General features: G+C 35.5%; 1 protein-coding gene across 2 annotated transcripts in view; it reads left to right on the top strand.

Moving 5' to 3' along the window:
• FRRS1 (ferric chelate reductase 1) overlaps positions 1-14,644 on the top strand; it is a 40,880-nt gene that overhangs the window by 23,870 nt on the left and 2,366 nt on the right. For both annotated transcript variants that reach the window (XM_015595370.2, XM_015595371.2), the window contains exons 9-14: positions 5,853-5,966; positions 7,291-7,403; positions 8,973-9,059; positions 11,072-11,169; positions 11,422-11,480; positions 12,326-12,469. In XM_015595370.2, the coding sequence (XP_015450856.1) occupies positions 5,853-5,966; positions 7,291-7,403; positions 8,973-9,059; positions 11,072-11,169; positions 11,422-11,480; positions 12,326-12,469 (615 nt within the window). The remainder of the gene's footprint in view (positions 1-5,852; positions 5,967-7,290; positions 7,404-8,972; positions 9,060-11,071; positions 11,170-11,421; positions 11,481-12,325; positions 12,470-14,644) is intronic.

Here is a 14,644-nt window from a genome sequence, read left to right as displayed (position 1 = left end):
TGAGTTAGCTGCTACAGGACCTCCCATCAAGGGAGAGTACCTCACTGCGTCCTGTGGGTGTGCTGTGTTTCCTGACTCACATATTTCTAAGTGACTCTGATGCCAACTGCAGCCTAAGGTGGTTTTATGCATTCAAATGTTTGGTTTAGGCTACCCTGGTGGATACTGCAACATATCAGTGAGAATAATTAGCTTTTGTTTAAGGTCTCAGCTAATGATGTTTTGAAGAATTGCAGGAAATGCCAAGGTAGTATTTAGTGCTTATCTCTCAGGAGATATTACTGCTCTCAAACTTTGAGCATATAGCCGACTTTGAAAGTGGTGAGAAGCTGGGCACATAGAGAGCTAGGGGTCTGGAAGAACAGAAATGCGGCACAGGCAAAATTGTGAGAGGCCTTGAATATTCTACCACGTGGTTTAGATTTTATACTGTAGGTAAAGTGGAGACACAAAAGGTTTTGAAGCAGGATAAAATATCTACTCAGTGAAAATTTAGGAACATTTGTAGATTTAGTTGTAGGTGATATGTATAGTTGTCTTAGTCAAATTATATATTCTTACTTGCACCAGCAATAGCAAATGTTATTTGAACATCACTTCTTATTTAAATGATAATAATGAATAAATATTAGTACTTAGTGAGTGCCTATCACGAAGCACCATAGTTAAGTTTTCATTTTTAATCTTCATAAAAACTACACTAGGTAGATACTATTATTATCCTTATTTTATCTGTGAGGAAACTTAGAAAGGTTAAGTAATTTGCCCAATAAAATAAATGGTAGAGTTGGAATTTGAACCCAAACTCTTTGACCTGAGATCCTAAGTATTCAATACTTTCAAACATGGAAAATATAGGAAATTAATTTTTAATAAAGAAAAGGTCAAATATTTGTGTTTTTATACAGATACCACTAAAGTGCAGATAATTGTGTTATTGTTATTATTACTTATTAGACATTACATATGTCTCATTTATTTCACATAGAGGCTTTGTAAATAGATCTTATATTGTCCACTTTAGAGATAAGGAAGCTGGAACCTAGAAATGCTAATAAATTGTTCAAAATCAAATGGATGGCAGAGTCAGGAAATAAACCCAGGTCTGTTCCAATTAGAAAAGTCACACCCTTTCCCCCACACCAAGCTGCTTTCTGGGTGCCCCGCATGTTATAGGTGCTTCGTCAATGACTGACAAATCGATTTCTTAAATTGCTACGGATTTTCACAGTTTGCTTTTATACTTTCAAAATATTATACTTTAAAAGAAAAATGATTTTATTTAAATGAATGACTTCTGTTCTATAATAAATTGTGTGTGTGTGTGTGTGTGTGTGTGTGTGTGTGTGTGTGGTGTACCGCAGTGCCCAAAATTTCTTCTTAGTCAACATTGTAGAAATTGGAACATATTTTTTGATAGAAACAATGTTTTAAGTTATAGTTCTAATATTCCCTCAGAATAACCTAGTTCATGGATAATATGTGTAAAGAATAGAGCATGTTTAATCTCCCTCTCCTGCTGGAGTTGCTGTCCTGATGGTCTGGCAGGGAGAATCTCTACCTTGTCTTTTCTGGTGTTTCTCAAAGTGTGGGGCTCGAACAACCTGCTTCAGAACCAATTGGAATGACTGTCAAAATGCTGATTCCTGAACTCCATCCTAGACCCACTGCGTCTCTGTTGGTGCCTGGAGCCTGCATTTGTAACAAGCATCCCAGGTGACTGTTCTGCATGCTGTGGGTTGATAACTTACTGTTCTCAGTCAGGGTTCTCCCAACTCAGGTGCACATGTTGTAAGGTAGTCCAAGGGATTCAGGGAACAATACTAGAACTTTCTAGTTACATTTATTTTATCTCATTAAAAAATTTCAATTTTAGTATATTTTACAATATTTATAATGTATTAATAATACATGAATATGTCTATTAACAAAAATATACATATATCAGGGCATAGACTCACTTTTTAAAAACTGGTGTGGTGTAAAGAAAAAGGCAAAACAAAGCAAAACCTCAAAAAAAGCCCCAAAAAACTAGACAGTACTGCTCTAGAGAATTCACTTTTCAGCAACCCTGGATTGGGAAACAAAGCACACTTATCACATAAGTCATTGTCTCTTCTGTGATATATGTATGTGGACCATTTGTAAGTTACATTCTGCTTAAAAGCAGTGAGACTTTGTGAGGTTTAAACCATTTTTTGAAGCAATCATATGATTTCCGTAAACCATTTAAATGTAAAATATACCCAGTTTCAGTAAAATACATTTAAAACATTTTAACTGCTGTCCCTTTCCCCCCGCTCCCTCCAAGAATGCCGACATCGTCCTATAGCGAGATAAGCAGTCATGTGAAATGCTGAGTGTTTGAGCCGAAATATAGAACTCATTTGGGTGAATAAGTAATTCACAATTAGGACATCTACCAATTTAAATAATTAACGAAGTAGAGACAGACCCTTTTATCACATGACCTGTAATTTTAACAATTTAAGAATACCATAGGTCACATAATACTGTAGAGCTTTGTGCCAAACACGGACTCAACCTCCCTTAGAGCAGAACTTTAAAATTATAATGAAGCCATACAGTGAAACTGTAAAATTATAATGGACTTCTGCCTTAATGAAGGTTAAGTTCATGCTTAGTCCATGGCTCTGCAGTGAATCAGAGTTTAAAAACATTGTCTCCCAGCTTAACTCTCAGGCCGTTGGGAATATGGTCTGGTTTCCATTCATCGCTACCATTCTACTAATGCAGTATTTTTAGATTCTTCAGTGACTTTCCTGTTATTTTCAATAGTTTTCTTTATTATTTTCTTTTTGTAGCTCCTGATAGTGTTTCTTCTTTACACTCTTTATTCTAGGTATTCATTACATGTAACTCTTCTCATTTTCTACTTTATTTCTGATCTCTGTTATAACAAGCCATGATAAAATAATATTTGCCAAATGAATACCCAGATGTCCCAACACCATTTTTTGAATAGTCCATTTTATTTCCACTGCTTCAAAAGCTTCTCTATCATACTAAAAATCTATCACTAAATCAAACTACTTCTAATTAATTCTTTCATCAGTCTATTTGTCTATTACTACACTGTTTGAAATGACTATAGCTTCATAATTTATTGTGAATTTTGATATAACATGATTTTCCTCCAGGCCTTCTTTTTCCAGAATTCTTGCCTCTTCGTTGTATATCTGTTCTAGATGAACTTTAGAAACGATTTGTCAAATTCCATTAAAAATCCTATTGGGATTATGATAGAAATTGCAATGAAATTTTAGGTTAATCTGGGGCATAATCTACATCTTTGCAAATGTGAGTTTTACTATCTGGGAATATATTAGGGTATTCCATTTATTCAGATCCTGTGGTTTTCTTCACATCACTTGTAAACCTTATATATTTTTTGTTACTTTGTTCCTTATGTATTTTATAAATTTCTAAAACAAGCTATTGTGAATGGGATTATTTTTCTTAGATTTTTAAAAACTTGTTGGTGTATAGGAAAGTTATCGATTTTTGAATGTTTAACTTGAATTTAGCCACCTAGTTTTCCAGTTGATTGTCTTGGATTATCTAGATAAGCATCGAATCTTGTGCAATAGCCCTCATTTTCTTTCTTGTCTCATTGCATTGTTTACTTCTCTGAGAAAAATGAGAATGGCTGTGTTGATATGGCAAACATTCTTGTCTTGTTCTTGATTTTGACGAGAGTGCTTCTGATATTCGGTGTTGTGTCATGTCTCTTGTATTTTTCTGAGTCTAGCTTTTATTCTGAGTCTATCTTCTATTCCTAACTTTACAAAGAGTCTATGTGATGAGTGTGTGCTGAATTTCATCTAATGTCTTTCAAGAAGATATTGAGATGATATTTTATCATTACTTTTATAGATTTTTGAAAGATGAATAATCCTCACTTTCCTGGACTAAAACCATCATTGGTCATGTTTTGCTATTCTTTTAATACACAGCTTATTTGAGTCACTAATATTTTATTTAAGTTTTTGCATTTATAGTCATAAATGATTTTGATCTGTGGTTGTGGGATTGTGTGTGTTTGTGTGCATGTGCATGCCTGCCTAGTTTTAGCTTCGGGGTTATGCTAATCTATAGAATGAACTCTAGAAGAATTTAAATAAATAAAATTTTAAGTTAAAAAATTTTTTTAACAGTGTGATAGAACTCAACTGCATAACAGTCTGAACCTTTAGGGATGGAAATATTTGACTAATTAAAAAAATTCTATCATATTGTTATTACTCTCCGAGTTGCTGCTGCTACTTTGATCAATTTTTATAGTTCTGGATTTTCCCAACAATTCATCCATTTCATTTTGATTTTGAAATATATTTACTGACTTAAAGTTTTATATAGCATTTTTGTATAGCTTTAAAGACTATCTTCCATATCAGCAGCTATGTTACCCGTTTTATTTCTAATTTTGTTTGTGATACTTCTTTTCATCTGTGGACCGACTTACCATCAATTGATCTTATTGGCTTTTTACAGACTTGATTTTTCTGATTTTTAGACTTAACTAGTTTGATAATTTCTTACTTTTTAAAATCAGTCTTCCTTTCTGGTTCCCTAGGTTATATTTTGTTGGTTTAAATGCATCTTGAATTAAAGAATTACTTCAATGATTTAAGCCTTTTTTTTTTTTAAGGAAATACTTTAAGATGACAGAAACTTCTGAATAGTACCTTGATTGTATCGCAAGTGTCTTCATTGTTATTCGTTTTTAAGAAGACTTGTGATTTTAGTTTTGAGTTTTTATTTATTCTAAGTGTTACTTAAAAGAATAGTTTTCTAAATATCTAGGTGGAACATTTTTTTTCTAGCTTTTTGTTCCTAATTGTTAGTTTTGTTGTATTTTGGGTAGATAATATAACTTGAATTCTGAAAAATTATTTCTTTTGGGAATTGTTAGGATGTAGCCTGTGGTCTAATACTTATTTTTGTTTGAGACAAAGATTCATACATATCTGTCATATTAAATTTCTTAACTATTTTTATTCTTTTTGATATTTGCATTGTATTCTAAAAATAATATATGTTCCATAATTTATTTACTTATTCTCCTAATGATGGATATCTAGCTTGTTTAAACTTGTTTTGGCCATCATAAAAAAGTTTCTGTGAACATTCTTATACATATATCTTTGGGTAAAATATGAATATTTCTGTAGGGTAGAATTCCAGAATGAACACACACACATATACTCACATATACGAACTAATTGGAATAATTAAATACATTCACAGGTTTAAATTTATCCAATAATAATATAATAATACATTCTCAATTTGTTTATATCACTGTTCTTTGGGATATTGGTTTGTTAGTCAAACTCAGTTTTAAGCGACTGTATACCAAATAACAGCATCAAATGTTTTCCTTTGTCTTCTGCCCTTCCCGTTCACCCAGGCCCAATTTCTATTAGTTTAATCTAAGATTCCAGATTTTTAAAAAACATTTATTCTCTTTCAAGAATTATATTTAACATTTTCAAGGATTTGGATAATATTTACAGTAATTATTTTGACTTAGCGTTCTTTAACTGGTCTCTTGCATACCACCAGTTTTTTTCAATCATAAGTTCTTCATTTCTAGTCCTCATTTTGATTTATCTCTTGGTTTGCTAAATTATTATTTCCCCAATATCACGTGCCTTCACCTGGATACTTATGAACGGCATATATATGAATGGCATCTCTGTTGATACTTATTTATTTTTTATTACCTTAAAAATTTTTTCTTTCCATGCTGTGCCACTGTCTTTTCATTCCTTCCCTCCTGAGGAAGTAATTCTTCTTCATTTTTTTTTCTTTTTTTTTAAATTCAGGTCGAATTTATAAGCATTCCCAGCATCCTTTGATTACATATGAAAAACATGATGTGACAGACCATCCAAAGAATGTAGGAGGATCCCGTTCTTTACTCCTTCTGAAGGCTCATGGTAAGTTACATGTAAAATACTACTACTATTTTGTGGAATAACCTTGCTTGATGACTCAGTGCTGGCTGGGGGGATGGTGGTGAACATGGTTTAGCAAATGTACATACATTTTCTATGTTTAAACATTAATACTTGTAGGTAGCAGTGTTTATCTTAATGACTGTTAATTTTTATTAGAAATGGAGAATAGGAATAATTCAGTGGATTTAAGCCTGCCGTACACTAAAATCACCAATGGAGCTTTTAAGACAACTATCATTTTGAAGAGTATCCTCATTGTTTCTAACTGTAGCCAGAGTTGAGTAGCACTGGACTAATTAATTTAACTTTTATGAGGCCTTAATTATGCCATTTATTAAAATAAATGCTAATAAAAGAGCAGTTTGTGATTTTGATTGTTTATCCGTAGGTGGGTTTCAAAGATACAGTTTGTTGTTGAAGAACCGATCAATGTATGAGTATATGTGGGTTTACTAAGTACTCAGTGCCATACTTAGGTATCATGTGCTTAAAATGGTGAAAGGGAGAGCAGTAGCCCAAAAGAGGGCTCTAATGTGCTCTGGTTCTACGGATGAAGTAGATTCCATCTGAAAAGTAGCTCAGCTTACTGTTGAAATATGGGATTTAGAAGTAGAGGAATAATGTAGTATATACAATCAATGTAAAATACTAATAATTGGGGGAATTTTCCTTATTTGGTATATTTCCTTTAAATTCTTCAGTTATCCATTTTAGTAGAGTTTCAATAAATGTTATCTTAGTTAAGCTTGAAAATAACTTTATTGTTGCTAATTTGTTTCTACTAGTAGAAACTGGAAAGTCGAAAGTAATTGAATTCAGAAATAATGTACCTATGCTTTCTTTGAATTGTTTTTTGGAGTGAGATGTGAGAAGATTCTGAGATAACTGCAGGCTGTGTTAGTATGAAGGTTGAGAGCACAGTTGCCCAAGCCAGAATGGGTTCAAACCTGAACTTTGTAACTCGAACGAGTTACTAAATTTCTCTATTGCCTTAGTTTCCCCTCTAGCAAAATTAGAGTAATGATTGTAACCACTTCATAGGATTGTTGTGAAGATCAATTAAATTAATACATGCAAAGTGCTCAGAGACAGTGCTGACACACAGGAGGAGCTATGGTAGTGTTAGCTATTAGAAGTAGTAGTGGTGGCGGAAAAGCAATGATACATGGGGTGTTTTTAGGTTATGCTTCTATCAGTCGAATGTATTTCACTGGTTGTTTATATTTTCTGAGCACTTGGCTTGCTCATTTATAAACGTCTAAATTAGTTTGTGATGTTATCCATTGTATTTTCTTACCGGTAGGTGCCTTAATGTTTGTGGCATGGATGACTACTGTTAGCATAGGTGTAATCATTGCCCGGTTCTTCAAACCTGTTTGGTCAAAGACTCTCTTTGGTGAATCAGCTTGGTTTCAGGTAGGTGGGAGAAAAAGTTTAATGCAATTTCCATATTATTTGAACATTGCAACATGGAAACATGAAGTGTATGTTTCTTTCCTTTTTTTTTTTTGAAGTTATAGTTGTTGTAGTTTTGGAATCCTAGTAATTTCTTCTTTTCACCTGTTGGCTCCCTAACCAACTGAGAATAGATACAAAATACTTGGTGGAGATCAAAATAGAGACAGCTTTTTGAAGGATCAGGTTGGATTGGAGAATTTGCCAAGACCTTTGTAACAGACTTTGGGACTCAAACGATCTTGACTTACACGTCTAGTTACAGAAGGAGAGACTAGAAGAGCATTCACCCACTGCACCGAATACAGATGGGTCAAGGAAGGCAGGAGAGCAGAAGAAATAGTGGGTGCTTACTGTATTCCAAGCAGGGGTCTGTCCTCTGTTTGAATGTCAGACTATCCTGAGCTCACCAGTCAGGATCATCTATCTCCTATGTGGGCAGGAAGAGAAACTAGAAGTATTTCTTTTCATGTTGCCCCTTTGCATGGGATTAGGAGGCAGTCTTTTATTAGAAACATGAACAAGGGTCAGTAAGTACCTCTCAAAACAAAGCAAAACAAACCTTATCTTTCATGTGTCATGGAGTATAGATATTTGCATAAGTAGTAGGTCAATGAATATGTGTTAAAATAGAATGTGCATGTTGCTTGTAGACAAATACTGCTTATTGGGACAATTTATGACTTTATAAGAGGATATTCTTGAAACTTGATAGTCAAATAAATTTGTAGCTTTTAAGATTTACCTTATCTAACCCGTTTCTCACTATTGGCTGGTAGGGTCCATCTGTCTTATCTGTGACCTGCCTTGCTTCTCTCTCTCTCTCTCTCTCTCTCTCTCTCTCTCTCTCTCTCTCTTTCCACCTCGTTCTCCCCCTACAAACACACACACATATGTGGATATTCCCAACTGGAAAACTCTTTATGTCTTCTCTCTATCAAGTAAAATCTTCCATTTCCTTTAAAACCATGTATATGGTGACTGTATGTCCTACTTTCTCTGGTATAGTCTTGGTGTGCACCAGTTTCCTGGCATAATCAATCAAAAGAGCCCATTTTCACTTTCAATATCCTGATTTGGACAATGAATTATACATTTCCCATGTTTCTCTTATCTACTAGTTATATCCCAAGCTCCTCAGAGGACAGTATTTTTTGTTTCTTTGTTGTCTCCTTGTATGTGGTGTATAGCACTGTACTTGGTGGTAGAACTTAATAAATATCTTTGGAAGGAAACGATGGACTTGCCAAGTGGTTGTACTGTGTATGAAATATACCGTCCTGCTGCTCCGTGCTGGTGAAATCTTGGCAGATGCTTTTGAGTGATGAGAATGGCAGCTTAAATTTTTCTTTAAAGTTCAGTGGTATACTAAGATTTTGTTTTAACGGACCACAAATTTTGATTAGAAGTCAGTTGAATGCGTGCTGCCAGGGAATCTCATCTCATGATCTTTGTCCCGTAGTAACTAACGCCAACTCCCTTCTCTTCCTGAGTTCACTCTCTCCTCACTTTGTCATTTCACCCGTGCAGGTGCATCGAATGCTCATGCTTACTACTTCTGCCCTCACCGGCATCGCTTTTGTTCTGCCTTTCATTTACAGAGGAGGCTGGAGTTGGGTAAATATATTTTAAACAGGATGTTTTAATATAAATTCATTTTGATGTTAAAAGAGATTGCTGTTTTATTCTCAAATCATGGGTAAAAAGATATTTTTGCTCGTATCCCTCTTTCTTTTTTCTTTTTCTTTTTTTGAATTGTCTGATGAGTTTTTCACATGGTTGGGAGTCAGGGGATGGAGTAAATGTGTCAATGCAGATTACTTGGTATTGAAATGTATTTTTAGGTTGCATCAAATGTTATGTATCCTCTATATAGTTTAGTGAGTTTTCTCACCAGAGAGTGGTGAAAATTGAAAGTGTGATATCTAAGGAACGTGAACACTAGAGCTGATTTTCTCTGACGGATACTGTGATTGCCACTAAGCCAACATTAGTTGCATTCCTATACGACCAGCTGTGCTAAGTCTTCTACATGTGACAAATGAAGAAATGGAGGCTTATTCTTAAATGTTTATCTCCAGCTTGGACCTCACCCCTGGCTCGAGACTCACACTCAACTCAGGAACTCAACTTGCCTGTCTAAGACGTCTCAAAATTAACATGTCCAAAACGGAATTTTGATCTTTCCTGCCAGTCCTGCTTCAGCTGCCGCCATCCCCATATCAGCTGTTGGCAGTTCAGTGGTATACGAAGGCTAAAGCCTTGGAATTATCCTTAATTCTGCTCTCTTGTACACCCCATATCAGAGCCATCAGGAAATCCCATTGGCTCTACATTTAAAATACAATACTCTCACCATCACTGATAGTACTGTGTGGGTTTGAGCCACCATCATCTTTTGCTTGGACTATTGCAGTGGGCACCTAATTGGTCTCTCCACTTCAACCCTTGCCCACGTACAGTCTGTTTTCCACCAAGAAGGCAGAGCGATATAAAAAGTTGTAAATCATATCATTCCTGGGTGTGCCCCAAATTGGTTTCTCTATTGCCTCTCAATTTTACTCAAAGTTAAAGTCCTTCTAATGACCTCCATGACTTGGCTCCCCGTTACTCTCTAAACTGATCTCCTCCTCTCTTTATAGCTCCTGTCATTCCACACTGGCCTGGTGCCAGGCATGCTCCTGCTTTATATATAGTCTTTGCAAAGATTCCTTCTGCCTTGGTCATACGTTCTCCACTCCTTCACCTCCTTCAAGTCTTTGCTCAAATAATAGCTTCTCAGAGAGCCCTGCTCTGCTCTGCTCTTCCCCCCAGCACTCTTTACTGTATGTCGTACCATATGATTTATTTATTATGGTTTTTCTTTCTTCTGCCTCCCCACACTAGTATCTAAGCTCTGTGTAGGTTCACTAGTGTACCTTAAATACCCAGAACAGATTCTGATACAGAGTAGGTACTCAGTAAATATTTATTGAATGAACGAATAAATGAATAAATATAAAAATAAGTAATATACTAAAGTCAGAGCCTATACTTCCATTATATTCATCCAGTTTTAGAGCCAGTCAGAATTTGATATCAAAATTTAATATTTCAGTTTGGGCTGAACTCAGGGAAACACAGAGGTCTGAAAAAATAATTACCGTACATTGGGATGCTCGCTCCTGACATGTGGATATGGACTAGTCCTGGGTGGGCTGCAGTCGGCTGTCCTGGTGTTGGTGGTCATCTAACATCCTGATGGGAGAGAGGCAGCATTCTGTACATGGATTCCACCACAACCATTTACACACTGTGTGGCCTTGGACACCTTCCTTGATGTCTCTGAACCTCAGTTCCTCCCCATGTTAAAGTGAGTTCTTCATAACCAACTGTGAAGCATCACAGTGAGCTATAGTGATATGTGTAGAGTATGCACCTGGTTTAAAGTAGATGCTCAGTGGATGGTGCATGTCATATCGTCGTCGTCATCGTCGTTGTCATCATCATCATCACCATCATCATCAAATGTTTAAAACTATAGAAAAACATTAAGAATATATATATATATATATATGTGTGTATTATTTTTAACTTGAGGATTTAAGTTGATGAGATTGAGACCATTAAAATGATGTACCTTTCTTTAGCATGCTGGTTGTCACCCATACCTTGGTTGTATAGTGATGATTTTAGCAGTTCTTCAGCCTCTGCTGGCAGCCTTCCGGCCACCATTGTATCACCAAAGGTACTTACAGCTTTTATAAATAAGTGTTGTTAATGTGGATATCATTAATTGGCGAAGTAGTCCCTTTTCAAGTTGAAACATTTTGTGTTTTATAAAATTCAGTGATAAATTCTATTTACTTAAAAGGCTTTAAAATGTATTTCAGATATATAATTCCTAGGCAATAGGGAAATTGTGTGTTCTTTATTCTCTTGGGAATTAATTGTAGTTCCATCACTTTTAAGAATACTGACTGCTTCTTTATTTTGGCAGAAGGGAATTGTTTAACTGGACTCATTGGGGTCTGGGAACAGCTGCTAGAATAATAGCAGGTAAGTAATTGTGTTGCCACTTATTCATATATAATTGCTGGTTGCTCATATTGCAAGTTGTAATTTGGCTTAAATGATTTTTAGATGTATTAGTAATTGGAGTAATTGGTTATTGAGGAGAAATCAGCCTTAAACATTGAAATCCAGAAAGTAATTTCTAGAGGTAACTATTTAAGACATTATTTCAGTTTTAAGCATAAAGTTTTTAAAATGACTTTAAAATTCTCATTTTAAGACATTTTTTTTAGCATTTGTTTTTGCAAGTAGAAGGAACTGTGCTGGCAGCCAACTATTTAAGTAGCTCAGGTTGAGGGTCATTTGTGAGTTGTGCTGAGTGGGCTGAGGAGTAGGGGTCCCAGCCCTCTGTCTCCAGGTGCTTTCTACGGGGATGGTGCCTTCCAGGGAAGGCTGCTTTGCAAAAGTCAGTCATGATTTTTCAATATATTGGATGCCTCATATAATAGAAGCCTAAGCTGGCACCTGCTCTTCTTACATTTCTATAGTCTGTGGGGTTCTTTGTGGAAAAGGGAGTACAGTCACCATTGGCTCCACACTCTTCTCCCTTCCTACATTGCAGACTTACAACTTTTGGATAGTTTGGATGCCTCTTTTTTTAACAATCGGTAGGTCATAATTATAATTTCCTGTCTTGTCCTTTCTAGTCTAATAATAAGACTAGGGGAAAAAAAGGCTAACTATTTGGTCTAAAATATTAATCAAATTCATCTGATAAACTCTTTTCATATGCTTTACTTGATATAATACACACACATATACACACACTCACAATTAACTCTCTTGGTGGTGACTGCATTTGAATATATATATTTTTCTTATCAACATAGTGGCAGCAATGTTCCTGGGAATCGATTTACCAGGATTGAATCTTCCTGGCTCATGGAAAACCTATGCAATGATTGGATTTGTAGCCTGGCACGTTGGAACTGAGGTTATTCTGGAGATACATGCTTACCGACTCTCTCGCAAAAGTAAGCCATGTTATGTAGAATCACTTTTATATAAACTATTGGAATATAATAATCGGTTTCTTAATACTGATGTTTGACTATTATATGATAGCTCACTAAACATTTCTATTGTGATTACTCAGTCAGTGGTAGAAATCGTGGCATTTTTTCCCCCTTTTTTATATTCATTAGTATTAGAAATAGTAAAATATAAGGGAAAGATTTTAGGTTTTAGGGTAGAAGTGTTCATTGTAAGTACTTTTTACTTTGCATGCTGGTCTCTCTTGGAGCCAGTGTTCACAGGGAATTCTGAATGCCTGGAGCTGAGAGAAGCCTGATATAGAGGAGGAGGAGATGCCCAAAGCCAACACAGGGAAGAGCTACAGACAAATTATTTGACAAAATTACTGTGTGCTATCACTTAGGCTGCCATATACATCAGATATAACTAGTTAATTAGCAAGCTAGATAGGAAGGACTTACTGTGCCTGAGCTCTCCAGTGGCAAGATTCATTTTGGTCATAGTTCCTGGCAGGGCACTATACCTATAGCTGTTAGAGGTAGAGAAAATAGTAGAGTATGGGTAACATTTTAAACTGGCTTGGATTCTGGGCCATGTGTCCTTTGTGTTCTATCTAGTTTTCAGCCCTCCTCACCAAATGATAAATAAAAGCGGTCTTCTAAAACAAAAGCTCTTGTCTAGTGTATATGCTGTGAATTCAGGAGCTTGTGAGGCTTTTAGGAGCTGAGTAGTAAATATCTGTCCTGCCATTTTCCCCCTGGCTTTAATGAAATATAAGAGACAGTCAGTTGCTCGTATTTACATCGTATAATTCAATGAGTTTTTTTTTTTCAATTTTAGTTGGCATACAATAATATATTAGTTTCAGTTGTACGGCATAGTGATTAGAGATCTATATAACTCACAAAGTGATCACCCCACTAAATCTAGTATTCCTCTTCCCCTTACATATTTATTACAATGTTATTAACTATTTTCCTTATGCTACCCGTTATATCTCCATGTCTATTCTGTAACTATCCATTTGTACTTATTAATCCCTTTGCCCTTTTTCGTCTTCTCCTCCAACCTCCCTCCCGACTAGCAGCCCTCAAAATATTCTCTGTATCTATGAGTTTGTTTCCATTTTGTTGTTGTTGTTGTTGTTTGTTTCTTTAGAGTCCACATGTACATGAAATCGTGATATTTGTCTTTCTCTATGCGACCCATTTCATTCAGTGCAATACCCTGTAGGTCTGTCAAGGCAATATCTTTTTCCATCCTCTTCCTTTTAGTCTGTGTCTTTTAATCTGAAGTGAGTCTTTTATAGGTAACATATATTTTCTTATCCATTCAGCCACTCTATCTGTTGGTTGGAGCACTTAATTTTTTTCCATTTGAGGTACTTGGTGATAGGAATGTAGTTATTACCATTCTTTATTCCTGTTTTTGATACATGCTTTTCTTCTTAAAGAAGTCTCTCCAACATTTCCTGTAATACTGGCTTAGTGATGATAAATTCCTTTAGCTTATTTTTGTCTGGGAAGCTCTTTATCTGCTCTTTGACACTAAAATATAGCTTTGCTGGATAAAGTATTCTTGGTTGTAGATCCTGGGTTTTCATCACTTTGAATATTTTGTGCCAAGCCCTTCTGTCCTGCAAATTTTTTTTTGAGAATCAGCTGCTAGTCTTATGGGAGCTCTCTTGTAGGTAACTAATTACTTTTCTCTTGCTGCTTTTAAGATTCTCTCGTTGTTTAACCCTTGGCCTTTAAATTATGATGTGTCTTGGTGTGGGCCTCTTTGGGTTCATCTTTTTTAGACTCTCTGAGCTTCCTGAGGTTGTTAGTCTATTTCCTTCACCAGGTTAGGGAAGTTTTCCATTATTATTTCTTCAAATAGCTCTTCAACTTCTTGTTTTCCTTCAGGTAACCCTATGACATGGATGTTTTTACATTTAATTTTGTCCCATATGCTCCTTAAAATATTACTATAGTCTTGGCTTCTTTTTTCTTGCCATTCTGATTGAGTGTCCTTGGCTTCCCCATCCTCTATATTGGTGGTTCGATCCTCTTCTTCATCCACTCTGTTGATTCTCTCTAATGTATTCTTCATCTCAGATATTGTATTCTTCATTTCTGACTGGTTCTCTAATATGTTTTACATCTCAATTTTTATGCTTTCTATCTGTTTCC

This window comes from Pteropus alecto, unplaced genomic scaffold (assembly GCF_000325575.1).
Source record: "Pteropus alecto unplaced genomic scaffold, ASM32557v1 scaffold106, whole genome shotgun sequence".
NCBI lineage: Eukaryota > Metazoa > Chordata > Mammalia > Chiroptera > Pteropodidae > Pteropus > Pteropus alecto.
Note: the sequence above shows the minus strand (reverse complement) of the source record. Positions and strands in the feature narration are given on the sequence as shown.